Below are 19,721 nucleotides of genomic sequence, written 5' to 3'. Positions count from 1 at the left end.
AAGATGACGACAATAGCCTTGTTTTATTTCTGGAAGATGTTTGTTAAATATATAGTAGGAAAATGTTTCACAAATAGAGAGAGACTAGCTACCAAGTCCACTTCTCCATGATCTCTCACCACTCATGAAACACAGAAGACTCCATCAAAATCACACTCAGCTAACCACAGAGTTCATAACGGAAAAGAAGGAATGATATGGCCTCAACCCAATCCAGTGACGACATGAGTGAGAATGGACAGGGGTTGTGAAGAAAACATATGCACAGAACCATTCTTTGTCACTGCTTTACATCTGCTGCCAGGCTCATCTCAGTGCCTTGTGTTAAAAGTCCTGATTTTAAATGGTCCCGCTTCAGTTTTTCCATTGACAAAAGCCTGGATGAAGGGGAAAAGAGCACCATTTCCCATTTTAGCCTGGGCCTGTTATTTAGATGTCACAGACAGGAGAAAATGCCACACAGCTCAAGCACTAGTGACTTCAGAGGGAAAGTTAAAAGGAGTCCCAAAGTAAGAAGTCTTCTCTTGCTTTCTTTTAAATAGAAAGTGATTTTCTGAGATCAAAAGGCCTCACATTGTGAGAACAAATGTTTTAAGGAGAAGGAGGGAGAGGGGGGATCACACCAAGGGGTAGGAACAGATGGCAGTGACATACTTGCCAAGGAGCCAAAGGGATGCCTGGACTTTCCCTCTGCTCAGTTGTCTGTGATCCTGGGCATAAGACAGGGGCCTGCTCTGGGTACCTTCTAAAGACCTTCCCCTTAGAAGAGAGGGTGAGCAGATCTAGCCAAGTTACTGTCATAAGAAATTGAGATGTCCCTAAAAAAAAAAAGCTGGGCATTTCCCTTTCTTTTGTCATAGAGAAGGAATTCCAGCTGCTTTGAGAGAGACAATAGTTTCTGTACATGAGGCTCTGAAACAGACTGTGGTTTTGAGAGATCTATGCCATAAGATCGATGCCAGGAGAGTTTGGATCATTTAAAAAATGAATCATCCTACAGCAAAGAGAAAATTAATGAATTAATGAATGAAACATGAGTGCAGACAGAACTTTGCAATGTTCTTTCTTTGAAGGAAGGAAGGAAGGAAGGAAGGAAGGAAGGAAGGAAGGAAGGAAATACACACACACACACACACACACACGGTGATGGTTGGATAAATGAAAAGAAGGAAGTTAATAAATTAGAAAGGATGGAAAGCTGGATATGTGGAACAGAAGAGATAACAGAGAGAAAGAAAATAAAGAAATAAAGAGGTGATGGATGGAAGTAAAGTGAGAGATAATGGAAGGAAGGAAGAATTAAAAGTAATAATGAATGGAGAAGGAAAGGAGGGGGGAAATACAGACCAGAGAGAAGTAAGTGGTTGGAAAGTTAACAAAAGAAGATGATTAAAAAATTCATCTTTCAACATCATACAATATTTTATTTTCAACTTTATATAGTAGTAGATAAGTACCCATCCTATTTCTCAAAACCCCCTTTAAATAAACAGATATAAAACAAAACAACAAAAAGCCTGTATTTCTAGTCACAGACACACTCTGACCACTAATTTCTACAAACATATATACAACTCCAAGAATGACTTCCAAAAATTATTAATAAAAAAGCTAAGAGGAAGGGAAGGGAAGGGAAGGAAAGGAAAGGAAAGGTGTTAGTTGAGTGAACAGAGCAAGAAGGGTTGTGAAGTCACTGAACTTCACAAACCACTTTGTGAATCTCTTTGTCCATCACTGAAATGTGATTCAGCTGCTCAAAGTGGTACCACACATCTCCCGGACTTTCCTTTTTGTCCTCTGCATCGCGGGTGGCAAACCTGAGACTTTCCAGTTGTTGTTGGACTACAACTCCCATCACCTCTAGCTACAATGTATTATGACTTGGGATGATGGGAGATTTAGTTCAACAACAACAGCAGAGCCTCAGGCCAGCCACCCCTACTCTTCATCCTCAAACATGCAGCAACAGCAAACACCCTTGCAGCTATTTCTCTCAAACCCCTTCTTGCAGCGTTTGATCATTCACACCCGCTATAGATGCATATAGAATTCCTTGAGCTGTAAATGAAGTGAAGGGTCATCTGGGGAGCTACACTGCATCCTTGGGAGAACTTTGAGAGGTGACCCTGTGACCAACTGGAAAAAAGAATACAAAGGGGCAAATATCAAAGAAACAAAGCAGATTCTCCTCTCTGGGGGAAGAATTTGTTTGTAGGCCAAGTCAAGAGACTGAGAGCTTTACACATGCAAAAAGACTGGGAAGCATCAACTTCCCGCAATCTTCAGGAGCCTCCCTTTGATTTTCAGATGGAGCCCAGAGGGGTTGTTTGTTGTCCTACCAAGCTAACACAAGCATGAATTTTAATCCCCATCTCCTGGTTGTATGTATGTACACATACATGGGTGAGGAACCACTCTTCAACCAAATTCCTCTTCACTGGTTGGGATCTCCAGGACAGAATGAAAATGAGTTCTCCTTGAAACCAACCATACCTTGGAAATAGAAGCTCCTTAGAGAGGTAGAAAGCCAAAGAGCAGCAAAGAGGTGGCCCAAGCTACGTTGCTGCCCAAGACAAAGGAGGATATGACACTCCAACATCTGTGCATGAGTGCTCCACATTCTCAGGCCATGCTGCCAAGGCAGCAACAGTGGCACATGGGCACTCTCTCTCAGACTGTTCCACCAAGTCAGGCTTTGGTGGCTGGAGTGTTCCCATCTCAAGTCAGAGGTGTGCCCCAATGAGGAGGGCAAATGAACAATGTGCCCCAAAGGAGCAATGGAAGATAGGATGGTATGTTGGGGGTGGGGGGGCAGTACTTGCTTGCCCTTAGGCTCTGCCCAGCACCTGTGCCTGAGTGACTGCCTCATGGAAGGGCCACCCCTGGGTGAGCAGCAGCATGAAGGGAGTGAGGGCCAGTTTATACAGCCAACAGAATCACATGACAATGCTTATTCTGCCTGTACTGCTTTAGGCTTCAAGTGTGATATAAGAATGTTCTCCCAAGAGAACAGATCTCTGCAAGTACACGTAGGGGTTGAATCTATCTATGGTACTCTTCCTCTCCATCTATCCTCACACCCACCCTCTAAGGAGGTGAGGCTGAGTAACAAGCCATCATCAGATCAGATGACTGAAGTCCCACTGATTTCAATAGCAGAGTAAAGCATATGCTTAAAATGGGGGTTCTCAATCTTGGTTTCCCAGATGTTGTTGGACTACAACTCCCATCAACCCCTGCCACAATGCTTTTGGTCATTGTGGCTGGGGATTATTGGAGTTGTAGTCCAACAGCATGTCAAAACTCAAGTTTGAGAATACCTGTTTTAAGCATATGTTTAACTCTTCCATTCAAAAGAGCTTTACTTTGACTGGATCCTGCCCGTTGTTTTATGGCTTGATATTCTGCATCTTCTGGAAGAATGAAAGAGAGATTATAAATTTGAAAACAAACAAATAAGTTAGATACAATGGATGAACAAAATCAAACTATTTTGTTTTGTAAATCAAATCTTTGAAACCGCACTCAAGAATCTGGAGTTCACCATCACCATTCGCCTTTAGATTTAAATTCATTTCCTCAACACCTTTAGAGTGTCTTGCTTTCCATTTCACTGTTGCCTTTGAAGTACTCCATGCACCGCTGGTGTGGGTGTTCCTGAATATTTCAGTGTCGGTTTGCCACTGACCCGGTCTTCTGGAAGCATCCCCAATTACTGAAAGTAACTTGGGTTGGGGGAGTGGCCATTGCTCAGCGTTAGATCAGGAGGTTCAGCATCTCCAGTTCAACTAAGGATCTCAGGTTCGGTAAGGCAGGAAAGACTTCTACCCTCTCCAAGTACCCTGGAGAACCACGGCCAGCTAAAGCAGGCAGTACTGGGCGAAATGGACCGATAGACCACCGAGCAATGGATTTTCGCCCAATACAGCAGACAGTACTGGTCGAAATGGACCAAGGGCAGCTTCACATAAGTAGCTGCAGGGCAAGAAAATCTCAGCTGCTCCTTACAACTCCTACTCTTCCTGAAATATTGGTGTCACCCCGACGGGGCAAAAAAGAAGAAGCAAGAAGTCTAGAAACTTGGGGGGAAATAAACTTTATTTAGACTGAGGTAGTTTTGGTTCAAAAGATAACGCACGAGGAGGAGAAAATGTCTCCACCGTTCCAGTTAAAAATACTAGATTATTTCGTTAAGGTCTAAATAATAATAATAATTAATAATGACCACACGGTTTCGCTTTCCCCTGCTCTAGTTTTACTCTAGGCTAATATTTGTGGGACGAGGGGAAAACCCGAGACAATTCTCTTTTGCTTTAAAGTTTCGATCCATGGAGAAGATAATAAATATAGGGGGGAAACGTTAGTATCGTTTAGTGATTAGATGTGGACCAGGTTGCATCCCATACAGCCAAATCCTTGAACGAGTCAAAATGAAATGTTACGCATCGATGTCAATGAAGTCACCTGGTACGAATCCTATGCAAGTTTACTCGAAAATCAGTCCCATTGAGTTCAATAGGAGTTAATTCCAAGTAAGTGTGCATAGGATTGCAGGCTCGGAAATAGCTTCTGTACATTTTAGTGGATCTACCTTCCAAGCCAATAAGCTGAGGATCACAACTTTGCCCCACTTGTGAATATCGAAAAACAGTCTGCCTGCCTTTCTCTGACTTAGGTAGAATCCACTTTCTCTGACGTATAAAACCTAACCCCACCCCATTCCTCCGGATCCGAGCGAAGTTCTAAAACGTTTCCGTGAATTTCGAGCCACAGTTTCGGGATTATTATTTTTTTAATCCCCGGATTTAGGGAATGTGCAGAATTTCGCTTCCTCGCTGCCTAAACCCGCCTGGGTCCTGTGGGGTGGGGAAAGCCTCCTTGCTGAAGGAAGACCTCTTGCCTAGAGCACAATTCTGTGAGACTCCCTGCTTTGTATATTCTTACATTAATCTAAAGCTGTATATTTTACCGGCTTTGTTATATCCTAAAATGCGACTTGAAATAAATATATAGGAAGAGGAAGGAGCATTTCATTCATCTCTGATGTATACTCTCCATGGTGAACTGATGTACAAGGCCGGACATACAGGCTGATATAGAGCCAGAGGGAGCAACCTAACAGCATTTCCACTAAGCGCACCCGAGCCGCTGGAAGCGTTGATTTCTGAAGCCCTCCCTTTCCTCATGAAGCCCTCTGTGCCACCCGAAAATATGTCTCCGAGGGTTACTAAGCCCTCCCACAAATTTTCGAGCCACAGAGGCCTCCCTCGAGAAGGAGAGGAACTCGGAAATAAACGCTTCCCGCTCTACTGATGCAGTTAGCTGGCTGGGGAGCTCTGTTTAACTTCTCTGACCCTTGCTCTTTCAGCCAGCCAGGATTGTGATTATTCTAGACCCGGGGTTCCCATCCCTCCCTTGGTACGCAACTATCCTTATGGGAGGAAAGCCGGTCTTGTGGTAGCAAGCATCAATAATCCCCTTTGCTGAGCAGGGTCTGCCCTGGTTTGCTTTTGAATGGGAGACATCATCATCATCATTATTATTATTACATTTATATCCCGCTCTTCCTCCAAGGAGCCCAGAGCGGTGTACTACATACTTAAGTTTCTCTTTCACAACAACCCTGTGAAGTAGGCTAGGCTGAGAGAGAAGTGACTGGCCCAGAGTCACCCAGCTAGTTTCATGGCTGAATGGGGATTTGAACTCGGGTCTCCCGGTCCTAGTCCAGCACTCTAATCACTACACCACGCTAGAGCACTGTGAAATATTCTCCTCAGGGGATGGGACCGCTTTGGGAAGAGTATCTGCATGTTTACATGCAGAAGGTTCCAAATTCCCTCCCTGGCAGCATCTCCAAGATAGGGCTGAGAGAGACTCCTGCCTGAAACCTGGGAGAAGCCGCTGCCAGTCTGTGTAGACAATACTGAGCTGGATGGACCAATAGTCTCGGTATAAGGCAGCTTCCTATGTTTTTCATATGTTGCTGAACTACTCCTCCCATCATTCCCAACTATGATGTATTGTGATTGGGAATGATGTCAGCAACATCTGAAGTACCACAGATGGGGAATCACTGGTCTAGACTTTGGAACGTTGCTGTCGACGGAGAGACTAATTAGAAATGACCTATTATTATCAGCAATCTGTCTATCAATCAGCGAGCTTCCTTCCCTTTAGTAGATCTTGCATTCCAACTTTAAGAAAGCAATATTCCTGATAACTCTTGCAAACCCGCTATATTGCAATTCCATACATCCAACCATCTCCGGCTACCTGCGATCACCAGCACCGTTCTTTACTAGTGCAAAACTGAAAGTGTGTGGTAGGAAAACTAGTTCTCCAAGGCCTCTGACGTTATTATAAAGCGGGTATCTTTCATTCCAAACAATACAAGATTTCAACAAACTTTTTACAAGCAGCTATAAGAGACAGGTAAGACACAAGAATAAACAAGAATTACCATTACACTTGTTCGATTCCGTTTCAAAAAGAAAGATCTACGTATAATACCTGGCATTCCAAGTCATTTCCGAAGAACAGGAGCATTAAAAATATTTTCCAGTTTTCGATTGTTGAAAGTGCGGGTTTCTAACTTGGCGGGGGGAGGGTGATGGGAGAAGGAAGAGGGTTGTCCCTGAGATAAATTAGTTTTGCTAAATTGGTCATTAATGAGACTGGCGTTCTTTGGATAGTTCCAGGTGCTAAAAGAAGCGGTGTCATAACATAACAAGGCAACGGAGAGAGGCAAGTTAAGGACAACCTATAGGGGTGGTTTCTCCGCTCTCGAGTTTTTCTTAAACTGCAGACTCTGTTGCAAAAGCTGGGTGCGGGGGAGAAGTGATGCTTTTCTGCGCCCACACATTGCTGGGAGAAAGATGGATTGCCAAGAAAACGGGATGTGGAATGTAGTCCTGCCTCGTGGAAGTTTAAATCGGCAAGGAAACACACGTGCAACTATGTTCGGGAGTGTTGCCGGAGTGTGGGTTGCGAAAGGAGGGGGTTATAGTCTTTTAGCTGAGCCCCTTACTGATTTGCACACTTGTTAAAACAGCATGAGTACTCAGTGCACGAAATGACATGCATGTGACTCTGTGTTTGTGAACACGTGTTGGCGTGTGTTCAGACATTCGAATTGCCCGTGTGCACGCATATCCATATCTACTGATAACTATGCATGCCGGGGGAGGGCGTTATAGACGGGCATGGGATGCATAAATAATATCTGTGCTCAGGTGAGTCTGTGCATTGGCCTTACGTTTCTGTGCAAAGAGGAGTTGCTTCCTCCAGCGGAAGGGTATAGGTTCAGTGCCGGTAGGGATGGGGGAAGGACCCTGTATGTCCTCCCCCTTCAAGAGGACACTGAACTGGGCGAAGCGTCGGGGGTGGAGGATCTGCTGGATCTGTCCGAGGCTGCCTCACTGGTTTCCTTGGCAGAGCTGCTGGCGGCTGCTGGTCCCGCCAGTCCCTCCTTCTCCCTCTTCTTCTGTTTCATCCTCCTGTTTTGGAACCAGATTTTCACCTGGGTCTCGTTGAGCTCCAACGTGGCAGCGATCTCCACGCGCCTGGCCCGGGTGAGGTACTTACTGAAGTGGAATTCCTTCTCCAGCTCCGTCAGTTGCTTGGTGGTGAAGTTGGTCCGGATGGTGCTGCTGGGGTGGATGGCCAGTCCGTAGTTGGACACTTTAGCTGTGTAAGCGAGCCCAAAAGCGAGCCAGGGGGGAGGAAGCAGCGAGGTGGCTGGTTAGCGTTGCAACCTCTCATTTCTAAAACCAAAAAGAACACCCCCTGATCTGGAAGCCCCCCTGCGTACTCTTTGCCAGGGGTGTTGCTATAATTGAGCTGATGGGTTCAAAGAACCTGGGGACCCCAACTCCACGCCCTCCCTATTTTCTTCATTATCTCCCTCAATCTGAGGGGCCGGTGAAGAGAGGGGCAAACACAGCCCGCTGTCCCCTAGCTACGCCCTGGGCCTCTTCACCCGTATGGGAGAAGGACCGTGGCTATGAAGCAGGGAAACGCATGCACTCTGCAGATGCTCAAAGGCAATTTTGTCTCCATTTTCACTCTACCCAAACATCGTAGGTAGAGGTCTTCCTCCATTAGAAAAAAATATCCAAACACCATAATCTGGTGATACCTTTGTTAGGATCGACCAAAACGACCCAAAGGTCTGAGCTCAAGATTTTGTGGCCTTCTGGCTGATCCTAAACAAGGTAGTAGCAGATTTTGGCTTATTATTATTCTACAGGCACTAAACCTTGGAAAGGCGTGGCTTGAGATCACTCCTGCTGTGGTAGCTCAGGCTTCCTTGGAAACCCCCCCTCCCTATCTGGAAGTAGAGGTAAAGGTAAAGTATGCCATCGAGTTATCGACTTCTGGAGCCCACAGAGCCCTGTGGTTGTCTTTGGTAGAATACAGGAGGGGTTTACCATTGCCTTCTACCTCGCAGTCTGAGATGATGACTTTCTGCATCTTCTTATATCGCTGCTGCCCGATATCTGGGAAACTTACCAGCGGGGAGTCAAGTCATTTCCCCGTGACGCCATTAGGTGGTACCACCTCCAGTTCTAGGATATGTGGAAGCCTGTGCTATAGTTATTATCTCTTTGCCACTTTACACACTCTTTATCATACTTTTAAAAATAAAAATACCGTGGCGTTACCATGCCCGTTTGTTCCTTTGTTTACCCTCTTTACATCCGCATTTCAGACAAATCAGTTCTCAAGGCGGTTTGCAACAGTAACAAACGGAAGCAAACAATGCATACTTTTTATTCTGACTGTTGTCATTCTAGTAGTATGGAGGTTTTATAGGGTCAGTTTTTGCATTGCCTTGGGTGCCTTGTTGCAGATAAGCGATTAATAGATTTGCTTTGTTATTCATAATCTTGGCCTGCCTACCCAAAAGTAAGTCCTACTGTATTCAGTGGATTGCAGTCTAGATAAACAAACAACTTCCCGTGGTGCGGAAACAGAGTCCATGGCTTGACTCTGGTGAATCCAGCTTAAGCCTTGCCACATCCTGATAAGAAGACCTCTCTTCTGCCCTCTCTATACATATTCCAGCAAATGCGAAAGTCTCTTTATTGAGTACCGAGGGAAATATACTCTGAAGTTGCCCAGAGGCGGTCTTTCCTATTCTTACTTATAGATGTCCCAATGTTGAAGCCAGGTTCCGAGTACGTCTTTATTTCCCCCCTTTCTTTCACGAACTCATTCACACCTGCTTCCTAATTCACAAACCTTTCCCCTTACACTCACTCCCATATTCTTAATTCAGGCCATTCCGATCTCTCATTGCAAATTCCCACCCCAGCAAAAAGTGGCATGGTTTTTGTTGCTCTCGTTGTTGTTTAGCGAGTGCAGACCAACCCAGGAAGTTTGATCAATAGAAGCGAATGAGAAACTTTGGGCAATCAAAGCGACATTCTCCTGCCTAGGACCCACTCATTCGGAATGGGAGTTGCAAGAATGTTGCGTACTTTCCAACTGATTGTAGTACCCTTTGTCCTTCTAAGGCGGGATTCCATGCGCATCCAGAATCCTAAACACAGCTGCGGAAAGAATAAGTGCGCCCATCCCCTAGACTCAGGATCGGCTTCAGACAACAGGCATTAACAAATAAATAAATAAATTCCAGTGTTGACAGACTTCTCTCTAAAGCTCAGATTCTCTCCCTCTCATGCCTAGAACTCCGCCAGAAGGTATCTGGAGGATTTTTGTTTGGTTGCAGGTGGATTCTGCTCACTTCTGAGGTACCTTGACCGACTGTAGCAGCGGTAAGTTTGTTTTAGGCCTGGAGCCCGGCCACAGCATGACAGACCCTATCTCTTGGTGACCCTACACTTGTTGATGAATTGCAACCGAATATGTGAATGGGTTTCATTGGGAAATGCTGTATATGGTGAGGTGAGCAGGTCATTTTGCATTGACTCAGTCACACATGCAAGTAACCACTTGATGCTGCAGTCATCAGGTGATGCACAGATGCGAAAGAGTTCCTATTGCCCCGGGTAAGCCTGGACCAGAAGTGGGAAACAACACAGGATGACAGCAAATCTTGGGTAGGTAAGTGAGGAATCCTCGAAGTCAACCTCTCAAAACAGAATGAAACCCACCACCACCCTCAGGAAACGCCACCCCACCACCTCTTACTCTTGCTAAACTGCTATTCTCTTCGGGAGGAAGTGTTGGTGGAATTAACCTTCCCACAGTTTGAAACCCAAGGCACACAATGGCTCCCTCTCTTCCCCCTGGCATCTCTGGGAACTAATGGTCGCCTTATATTGCCCCGCACATCCTCTGAACACGCTCATCCTCTTTGGCCCAGCCTCCTGTGTTTCCTCTTCTGGACGGAAGTGGGGAAGGGGGTGTTGATACCAACTGCTTTTCTGGATTAAACTTTGACTCCATCAGAGGCCACCAAGATGCTCCTGGGATGGAGCAAGATCCAGGGGAGAAGAGAGAGCCACAACCAACCAGCTAGTCTAGTCTCCCCTCCCCCTCTTTTACAGACTCTTGAGAAGGAATGGTGGGGGAGGGTTTACCTGTTTTGGGAGGATTCCTTTTCACTTTCATCCAGTCAAAGGTTTGGGTGGCGGCGGTGGCAGCCATGGAACATTGCTGGGCCGAGCAAGCCCGCGGGTCTTTGTTCTGGTGTAAGGGTGGGGAGAGGCTGCCAAAAGCCCCTTGTAAGTAGCCACCTTGCTCAGGCCCATAGAGTTGTGGCTGGAACTGGCCCGTGGTGGTGGCACAGAACCCATCAGATACATTTCCGAGGCTGGCCGAAGAAGCAGCAGCAGCAGTCACGTTGGCAGAGTAGACCGAAGGTTGGAAATAGGCTCCATCGGCCTCCTGGGGGTTGAGGTAGAACTGCTGATTGACGAAGCTTGGGCTGCAGTTGGGGGCTGAGTATCCTCCTCCTCCTGGCTGAGATGACCCTGCGAAGGAGATGCCAAGGCCAGCAGGGCTGGGAGGAAGAGGAGGAGGAGGAGGAGGAGGAGGGTAGCTTGGGCTTTGCTGGTGGTGGGCGTTGGGCCCAGCAGCGCCCACCCCTGTCGCCCCGAAGCGTCCATCTGAATTATAGCTGTCACAGGAAGGAGTGGTACCTGAGCAAGCTGGAAAGGAAGTTGTCCCCTGGTCGAGATGCTGGTAGTCCTTGGGAGCGTAGGCGCTCGTCCCACGATTACAAATTGCATAGTCTAAGAAGAAGTTCATTCTAGGTATTGTTCCTTTGCCAATGATGGAAGAGGGTCACTCTGTTTTAGGGGGATTCCTTCTGCCCTACAACCTTTAGATAGTATGTCAAAGTTAACCAGAAAAAAGGGAGAGAGCCACCCTTCCCATCTATGGATCTCCAGCCTCGGAGCCCCCACACCCCCACCCCTCCTTCCAAGTGCCTTCAGAATGGGGGAAAAGGTGGGGGTGGGGTGGAAGGGGGTTTGAACCACGTGGTTGCCTTCAAACCCAATGAGCAAATGCCTCCTGAAGTTTGTCAGATATCTACCATCATCCATCAAGTCCCTGACATTTGCATGACAAAGGAACTTCAATCAAACTTTTCCCCATCGATCTGATTAACAACACGGATACGTCAAAAGGTTTCCCCCCTCAAAGACTTTGGGAGGAAAAAAAGGGGAAGTGATAGAAAAGGGTTGGGGAAAGGAAGGGGGAGGAAGAAAAGAAGCGGGGAGTTAGGACTATTCAAGGTCCCCTTTACGTGTTAAAAAACACCTCCCTCCAATTCATAATACGATGCCAAAAATGATCAGAACTTTTTCTCCTCAACTGAAAAAAAAGGGAATTTGATCCTATTTCAGCGATAGGATGAGAGACTGTGTGTGTTTTATTTATGAAGGAAAATGTTCTTTTCCCTCATTTAAAAAAATTAATCACCGACAAGATACTTAAACATTTATGGAGTTTGCTTAAAGTGCTTCTTGTTTCCCCTTAAAACAAAAAATCCAAATTGTTTTGCATTGCACATCGCCTTTGTGTCTAGAAGCAGTATGCTTAAGAGCAATTTAATTCAATCAACATTCTAATGAGTTGTGAAATAAAGTTAGAGACACAATTGTCTTTTGTTGGAGGGGGAAACGCAAATGAAATTGAAATTCGATCTATCCTATCCATCTATTGTTATTTATTTTCTCTGACCGTCTATTCTCACCCCCACCTTTTAGTCTAAGATTTTCCTTTCCTCTGCTTTCCTTTCTTATTTCGCAAAAAGCGACTATTGCCACCTTGGTATGTTAGCTTGACTTCGTTTTGCCTGTTGTTGGAAGTGGTGGGTTTTAATTGCTGCCTGCAAATCATGCTTAAAATGGAAATAAAGGGGGGAGGGAATCTCCCAAAGGTCACCTCGTGAGCCACACTCTTATCAGTGCACTAGTAAACCCCAGCAGAGAGAAGGGAGGCTGTTTCTCGTAGGCCTTTTGATTTCGATTGGAGAGAAGCAAAAGGGATTCCTTTGATTCCTGCATCGCTTCTTCTTAGAGTGAGAAGGAAGAGGGGTCGTCTTGTTTTCTTTGGAGGGGGGTTCCCATCGAGTTTGCCTTCCGAGCAAATGTTATCCAGAGTCAAACCCGCTGAGTGGGGCGCGGGGGTGGGCTGGGGACCGACCCAGCTCCGTAGTGAACTTTTGGCCTGTTTCAAGCCTCTAGTGCTCTTCTCGTGGGCTGAACGACCAGTAAATACCCTGACAAGTAACAAATGACCGTGGGCGTCGGATTGGAAGTTACTCTTGTCTTCCATGTGCTAACAAGTAAATAAATGTTGCTTGCCTGCTTTTCCATTATATGAGGCGTGGAGTGGTTCAGTCTCCCCGCCTTTGTCAACAGCACAGGGGCTAGAAGAGGCGATCCCAAGGAAGGAAAGTTCGTCGTCGTCCCTTTATGGACTCCTAGAAGTCGCCAAGAGCCCCTTTAAGGGCGCACCAAGAAACAAAAGCCCCGGGGAAGGGAGGGAAATGGGTAAAGAGGCGTCTGAAAGGCGACGTGGTTGCAGGAGAAGAACCAGGAAGGCTTTAAGAACTTACAGGAATATCTCCTGCTGAAAAGGGGACATGGTGATGAAGCAAATAAAACCCTCCCTATTTCTGGAGTGTCTTTCGTCGATCCGAGAAGGCCCAACCTCGATGATAGATGTGCTGTTTTTATGGAGTAAGGGAAGAGGAAGGGGAAGGAATAATAGTTACATCATTGCTAAGAGTTTACACGAGGAACGCAAACTGTAGTTGAAGGTGTATAAAAGAAAATCAAGTAAGGGAGAAAACGAAAAAAGAAAGTTTAAAAAGGAAGGAAGGAAGGATCAGCACAGAGAGAGCGAGAGAGAGCGAAAGTAATTTTTCTTGTGCTTCTTCTCACGTTACACAGTGGCAAACCTGCGTGAACTGGAGTGTTTCTTTGCATTCTTTCCATGCGTTCACAACTCATAGTGTATACAGGAAACTCCACCTATCACCATAACGCCTGAAGTTCTTTAATGTAGAGGTACAGCAGCATTATGGCATCCAATTTTTCACTACTATTTTGGGCTTATATTCAGCTGAGGAGCCTGACCCCCTGGCCTCCCTTCCCAAGTCAGTGAATGAGTTTGGGATTCAGCATCATCAGAATGCTCCCTCCTATTCCGTGTTCTTTGAATGTATCCTGCTTGGCATTCTACAGCTGACTTTCCAGGAAGATCACTATGGTGACCCAAGAGAAGGGCTTGGTGAGAGAGGGGACAAGATCTACTACTACCACTACTACTACTACTCGATTAACACTAAGGCTAACCTCAGATATCCGATACCTTATTTTTCTCCTTCCAGAGCTTGGCTTGTTAAACACGGGATTAATTTGCCTTGTTAAATGACATCAAATTGTGGTCACGGGAGGACTAATAAATAACTCTTCCGGCTTAGAGCCCAAATAAAAACCGAAGCCATTTATCAAGTCCAATCAATGTTACTAAATATGAGGGAAAGGGGGAGGCGAGAAGAGTTATAGGTGTCTGTCTTCAGAAACATTTCGATGGGTCCTTTTCTTAAAGGTGGAAGAGAGGCCGATCCAAAAGGCATCGTTATAAAAGAAAAGGTGGCCACAGGAACTTTGATCTTTTTTTGTAGCCACAAAAAGCTGCAGAACCAGAATTAGGTGGCAAATAAAACACAATGCATCCTCCTATGCTTTAAATAAGGATTTAAAGGACATGGTTTTCTTATTGAAAAAAGCAAAGACTGTTATCCGTTTTGCAGGAACAAAGGTTTAGTATTCGCGATGTTCCAACAGAGACAATTACATTATTTTTTATTTTGTTGTTGTTATTTGCATCCCCGTGAGATGTCAGGATGCAGGACTTCTGTTATAGTTTAGGTCTCACCTTGTTGTTTTGTTCTTTCCCTTTGCTTCTCAAACTCATAATTCATTTGTTGAAGAAGTATGTTGTTGTCAATAAAAAAGATCACATCACAATATGCGAAATAATTTCTAAACCGGTTTAAACTATCTATATTGCAAACGAATTTTAACTAATTAGCACCAGGACTTCTTGAAAATGAAATTGGGCAACGTCTCAGATGTAGACACTCCCTCTGGAGAAGGTAGTTCCAGGAAGTGGTTCCCTGAGTATTTTTGTGGGTCTACCTTCTCCATTCCCTTTGGAACGCAGTGGCCGCTTACCATCTGCTCTCGCATGGTGAGGACTTACAGGAGGATGTATTACATTCCTTTCCCCCGCCCCCTCCGTCCCCTAGTGCCTTGCAAAAAAGTGTCACCAGAAGCTTGCTGTGTGTGGAGGGAGAGAGAGAGAGAGAGAGAGAGAGAGAGAGAGAGAGATCTGGTTATCTGGTTGCTGCTCCAGGAAAGATTGAAACAAGAACATGGTTCTCCCCGAAGGGAATCCATTGTTTTTATTTGTTTGTTTGTTTAGTGTTAGTGTATTTATATACCGCCTTGTACAAAAAGTCCTTGGGTGGTTTAAAATATTTTTAAAACGCATTAAAACATTGACATAATTAAAACAATTTAAAATACAATATAAACTCTAAAAGCTGAAACTTCAGAACGATAAACTAGATGTGGTTGCCGTGCTCATTCCACACAAACGTTCCTAATTGCTAAGGACATTTTAGAAAGACAGGTGGGCACAGTTGCTCATTCTGCAGAAGACAGAGCAAAGTAGCTAAGAAAGTTCATTTAAATTCAAGTGTGGGGGCCCGGGAGGGAATGCCAAACTTCAAGTAGTTGAATATTCAGGTTTCATAATGTGAAATTCAACTTTGAAGGATACTTTTGAAGAAATTAAATTATAACTTCTTTGACTAATTTGGGGGGCAATTATCAGTTTACCCAGGTGAAGACTTGGGTAAAGACTTACTTCACCTGGATGAATTGTAAACAATTTCCCCTCCCCTCCCCATGCCTCTAAAAGCTCTGGGGGGGGGGGATGCAAATAGTGAAAAATTCAATCAATATATATCTGAATATTTCCAAGAATATTCATATTCATACCCCATACCCTCATACCCTCAGCACCTCCTTTGTCATGAACCCTCCTGACTATTAAGATCATATGGGGAGTTCCGGTTAGGCTTGTTTGGTGGCTACTCAGGATGGGGCCTTCTCAGTGGCTGCCCCAGGGCTCTGGAGTGCACGCCCTGTTAACCTCAGAGTTTCTCCATCTCTGTCTGTTTTCTTAAAAGACCCTTAGGACACACCTGCTTTCTCAGACTTTAAATTAATTTTGATTGGTTTTATATCATTATTCATTTATTCATTCATTCGATTTCTATACCACCCTTCCAAAAATGGCTCAGGGCAGTTTACACAGAGAAATAATAAATAAGTAAGATGGCTCCCTGTCCCCAAAGGGCTCACAACCTAAAAAGAAACATAAGATAGATACCAGCAACAGTCACTGGAGGTACTGTGCTGGGGGTGGATAGGGCCAGTTACTCTCCCCCTGCTAAATAAAGAGAATCACCACGTTCAAAGGTGCCTCTTTGCCAAGTTAGCAGGGGACAATTGTTTTAATAATTTAATTTCTTTCTGGTTTTTATATTGTATTTTAACTTATGTACACAGCCAAGGGATGCACATGTCAGGTGGTATATAAATATGATAAATAAATAAATATTAGGGGATTTGCATGAGAATACTTCCTCACTCCCTTTTCAAAATTTGTTTTGACTCTGGATAAGCCAAGAAGTCAATATTTGCAATGACAATGAAGTTAAATGCTATATCTAGGCTAAATGGTAGCAGGATCTTCCTAATTTGTATGAACAGCTCATTAATGAAACAAACTGCCTAAGGAGGTTTTCCTTTTTCAGATGACTTTTCATCACCACAAGGCAACTTCAGCCACATCTTTAGAAGCATATACTGCCTGGCTGTTTTCAAGGGACTTCTGGTAACCTTTACCTACCCTTAAATGAGAAAATATACATTGCTTTACCCAGCCCCACAAGGTCCCATGGCAAAGATAGCGTAATCCATGCATTTACTAAATGGTACTGTGTCTTACATTACTTCAGTGTCTCAGAAAGGCATGGATACTGAAGTTTCAGTAAGATGCACATACTGGTATATCCTAACCATAGGTGAGGCCCATTGTTGATCAGGCAAAGTCATTTTGCATAGATTAAACTGATGGAAAGTGCAAGACATAAATATATGTCAGAATTTTATATTAATGTGCTTACAAAAGGGAAGTTAACAAAAACAATTTTAAATTTGTAGGATTTCAACTTCAGACATAATGTATTTTATTGAATAATGACCATTTGTGATAAATTAAAATCATAGTAAATTTAAATCTGAGAAGGATCTTCTGCTTCTCTTGGGCACGATGTTTTTAAATTATTGATCGGATCATGGAGTTTTAAAAATCTGATGAGAACAATAGGTAATATATGATAATTATATTCAGAATTTATTCTAAACAGTTCTTTTAAGCTTTCACCCAGTACCTTTTGGTGTAAAATGTAGTGCATTCAGCAAATCCGTCAGGATTATTTGTGCAAAATTTGGTGTCTGTAGATAATCAGAGTCACCTTAAGTGACACAGTGGGGAAATGCTGGACTAACAAACAGAAGGTTGCTGGTTCAAATCCCTGCTGGTACTATATCAGGCAGCAGTGATACAGGAAGATGCTGAAAGGCATCATCTCAAACTGCATGGGAGGAGGCAATGGCAAACCCCTCCTGTATTCTACCAAAGAAAACCACAGGGCTCTGTGGGTGCCAGGAGTTGAAATCGATTTGACAGCACACTTTACTTTTACCTTTACCTTTAGATAATCAGAAAGTATGACATTAAAAATTTCTTCTTTTAAAGAAAATTTCCCTGAGTAAAAAGTGGTGCATTCATTTATTTTCAGTGGCAAGATGGTTTGTGCAACATTTGGTAACTGTAGATAATCAGAAAGTATGATGTTCCAAATTTCTCCTATTATTTTTAATTCCCCTGAGCATATCCCAGTGTAAAAAGTGGTGCATACATCTATTTTAAATGGCAGGATTGTGTATGCAAAATTTGGTATTTTGTAGGTCATTGGGAAGTATGATTTTATATTGCACAATCAAATGAACAAACATATTCTTCAACATATATAGTTGATGAAATCAATCAATGTATCAGTTTAAGGCTAAATGATTAATCAGCTAAAATGATTTAATCAGCTGATGCCTCTAAAAGACCCGGAAATGTCTTTTCCTAAGTTCAGAGCATCCTGTAATAGAACAGACATCCCAAAAGCCTTCAAACTCCAGAGAATGAGAAGCCTGCCTCCTCAAATCCACCCATCTTTCCAAAGGCAACAGCTCTCCTTTAGGTATCACTGCAGATCATTATTTATTGCAAGATTTGTGTGCCTCCTTATGTCCCTGATTTCAAGTTGTATTTCACCTCCAGATTATCCTTCAGCATTTCAATCACTGTATGGGGAGGGGCGGGCGGGGGGCTGGAGGATGTGGCAACAGTGCAATACAGAATGATCATTCGTAACATTTCTTATCGCTGTTATTTTATTGTTGTTATTAGCAAAGTGTCCATCAATGTTATAGGCTGCATCAGGAAGCTGGGCTATGCTGGTGGAGAGGGTGACCCTCCTTACCCTTGTATAGCTCTGGTGGCCACAGCTGAAGTGTCGCAGCTGACAGGGAGCTTGAAAGGAAAGAGGTAACGAACTGCCTCCCCCCTCCTCCAGAGTTCTTGTCAGCAGTGATGCTGTCTCCATTGCTACAGAGCAAGCAAAGCGGGGCTCTTCTCCTCTTGCTCACTCTCTGTCTGCAGCAAAGCTTACAAAGAGCCTAAAGGAAGGGAAGGTCTTTCACCTTGCAGGGCTGCACAAGTGTGTGTGTGTGTGGGGTGCTCCTCCAGATACTGGACTGCAACTCCCATGATCCCTGACCATTGCCTCTGTGGCTGGGGATGATGGGAGTGGTGGAACAAAAGCAGCTGGAGGACCAAAGTTGTGCAGCCCTGAGTGAAGCAAGCAGAGATGCATTGCCTCCATGGTCTCCGGGGCATTCCTGGCCTTTCCCGGGTATACTGACTGTTCTGGAAGGCCAATCAATGGGACTAAGGGACAGGAGTTAGAAACCTGGCTTCCTATTTGTATATACATTATATCTGTATATACATTATTATTTTTACAACCCCTTTTGTTTCTACCATGCATTTCCAGAGCACCACTGTGTGTTTCAATAAAGCTCTTTAGCAAGGAGACACAGGGTAGTTGCAGCACAGTTGGTGCCTCCCCTGTTTTATATTTGCTTCCGTCTTTCAAATTAGCAATTCTCTTTTTGGCCAGTGTACACAGGAAAGTCGGGAAGGTTCCTAACAACAAAATAATAATAGGATCCCATCAGGGTACTGCAATTAAAAGAGATGGTGTAGTCCATCAAGTATTGAGGGTTTTTTTTCTTCTTGCTTCCTAAAAATATTTAATTAGACATTAGCCTTTAATTATATTTACTGCTTCATTTTCACTTGTGTATTTAGAGAGGCAGTAGTGTCACTAATTATTCTTATCCCCTAAAGCACAACCGATAAAAGTCTCTCTCTTAATACTCACTTTCACTTGATGAGGCTTCTTCCTTCCTCCAACTTTATTGTAAAGAAAAGCAATCAGAGGGTTTCCCCTCCCCCATTATTAGCAGAGTAAAATTCTGAAACAGTCTCCCTGGAAAAGTTAAGTGAACAAAGAATCTCACTGGTTTCAAGATGTTTAGGAAGATTATATCGCAATATTTCTGTTAGAGCTTCAGTTGTGGTCAACTGAGATCTGAAAGGAATTTCCCCCACATAAAATCTTAAGTTGTTCCTCCTCCACACAGACTTGCTCTGGAGCATCAGGGACCAGGGAGGGTGTGTGGCATGGACTGGCACCCAATAAGATTTCATTTCAGGAAGCTCAGTTGATAGCTTTTTATCAAGGACTGAGTCCATATTAAGGATGGCCTACAAGCAGCCTGTGAGCAGCATCTGCTTATCCCACCCCCACACAATGCAGGTGGTTCTTCTCTTTACCAATTAACTCTTTACCAAAAGCACTTAAGCAAAATGATCACAGCACTGGATGCTACAATGTTCCTACTTTGCGATGTGCATGAATGAAATGGCATCCGAGCAGCTGGACGTTAAAACGAATGGCAGGGCTGTCCTTAGGGCGGGGGGGGGGGGGAGGGTGACCTCCCTGGGTCCCATTGTTTTAATCCCCATTAAAATCAACT

At 44.2% G+C, this 19,721-nt stretch overlaps 1 protein-coding gene across 1 annotated transcript; it reads right to left on the bottom strand.

Moving 5' to 3' along the window:
• Positions 1-7,348: 7,348 nt before the first annotated feature.
• On the bottom strand, positions 7,349-11,217 carry HOXB1 (homeobox B1). Its single transcript, XM_053263447.1, has 2 exons — positions 10,548-11,217; positions 7,349-7,686 (listed from the first exon to the last, which is right to left on the bottom strand). Exons 1-2 carry the CDS (start codon positions 11,215-11,217, stop codon positions 7,349-7,351), a joined length of 1,008 nt encoding a protein of 335 aa, XP_053119422.1.
• Between the last annotated feature and the right edge of the window lie 8,504 nt (positions 11,218-19,721).

Source organism: Hemicordylus capensis, chromosome 6, assembly GCF_027244095.1.
Source record: "Hemicordylus capensis ecotype Gifberg chromosome 6, rHemCap1.1.pri, whole genome shotgun sequence".
NCBI lineage: Eukaryota > Metazoa > Chordata > Lepidosauria > Squamata > Cordylidae > Hemicordylus > Hemicordylus capensis.
This window is presented reverse-complemented; position numbering and strand designations above follow the sequence as displayed.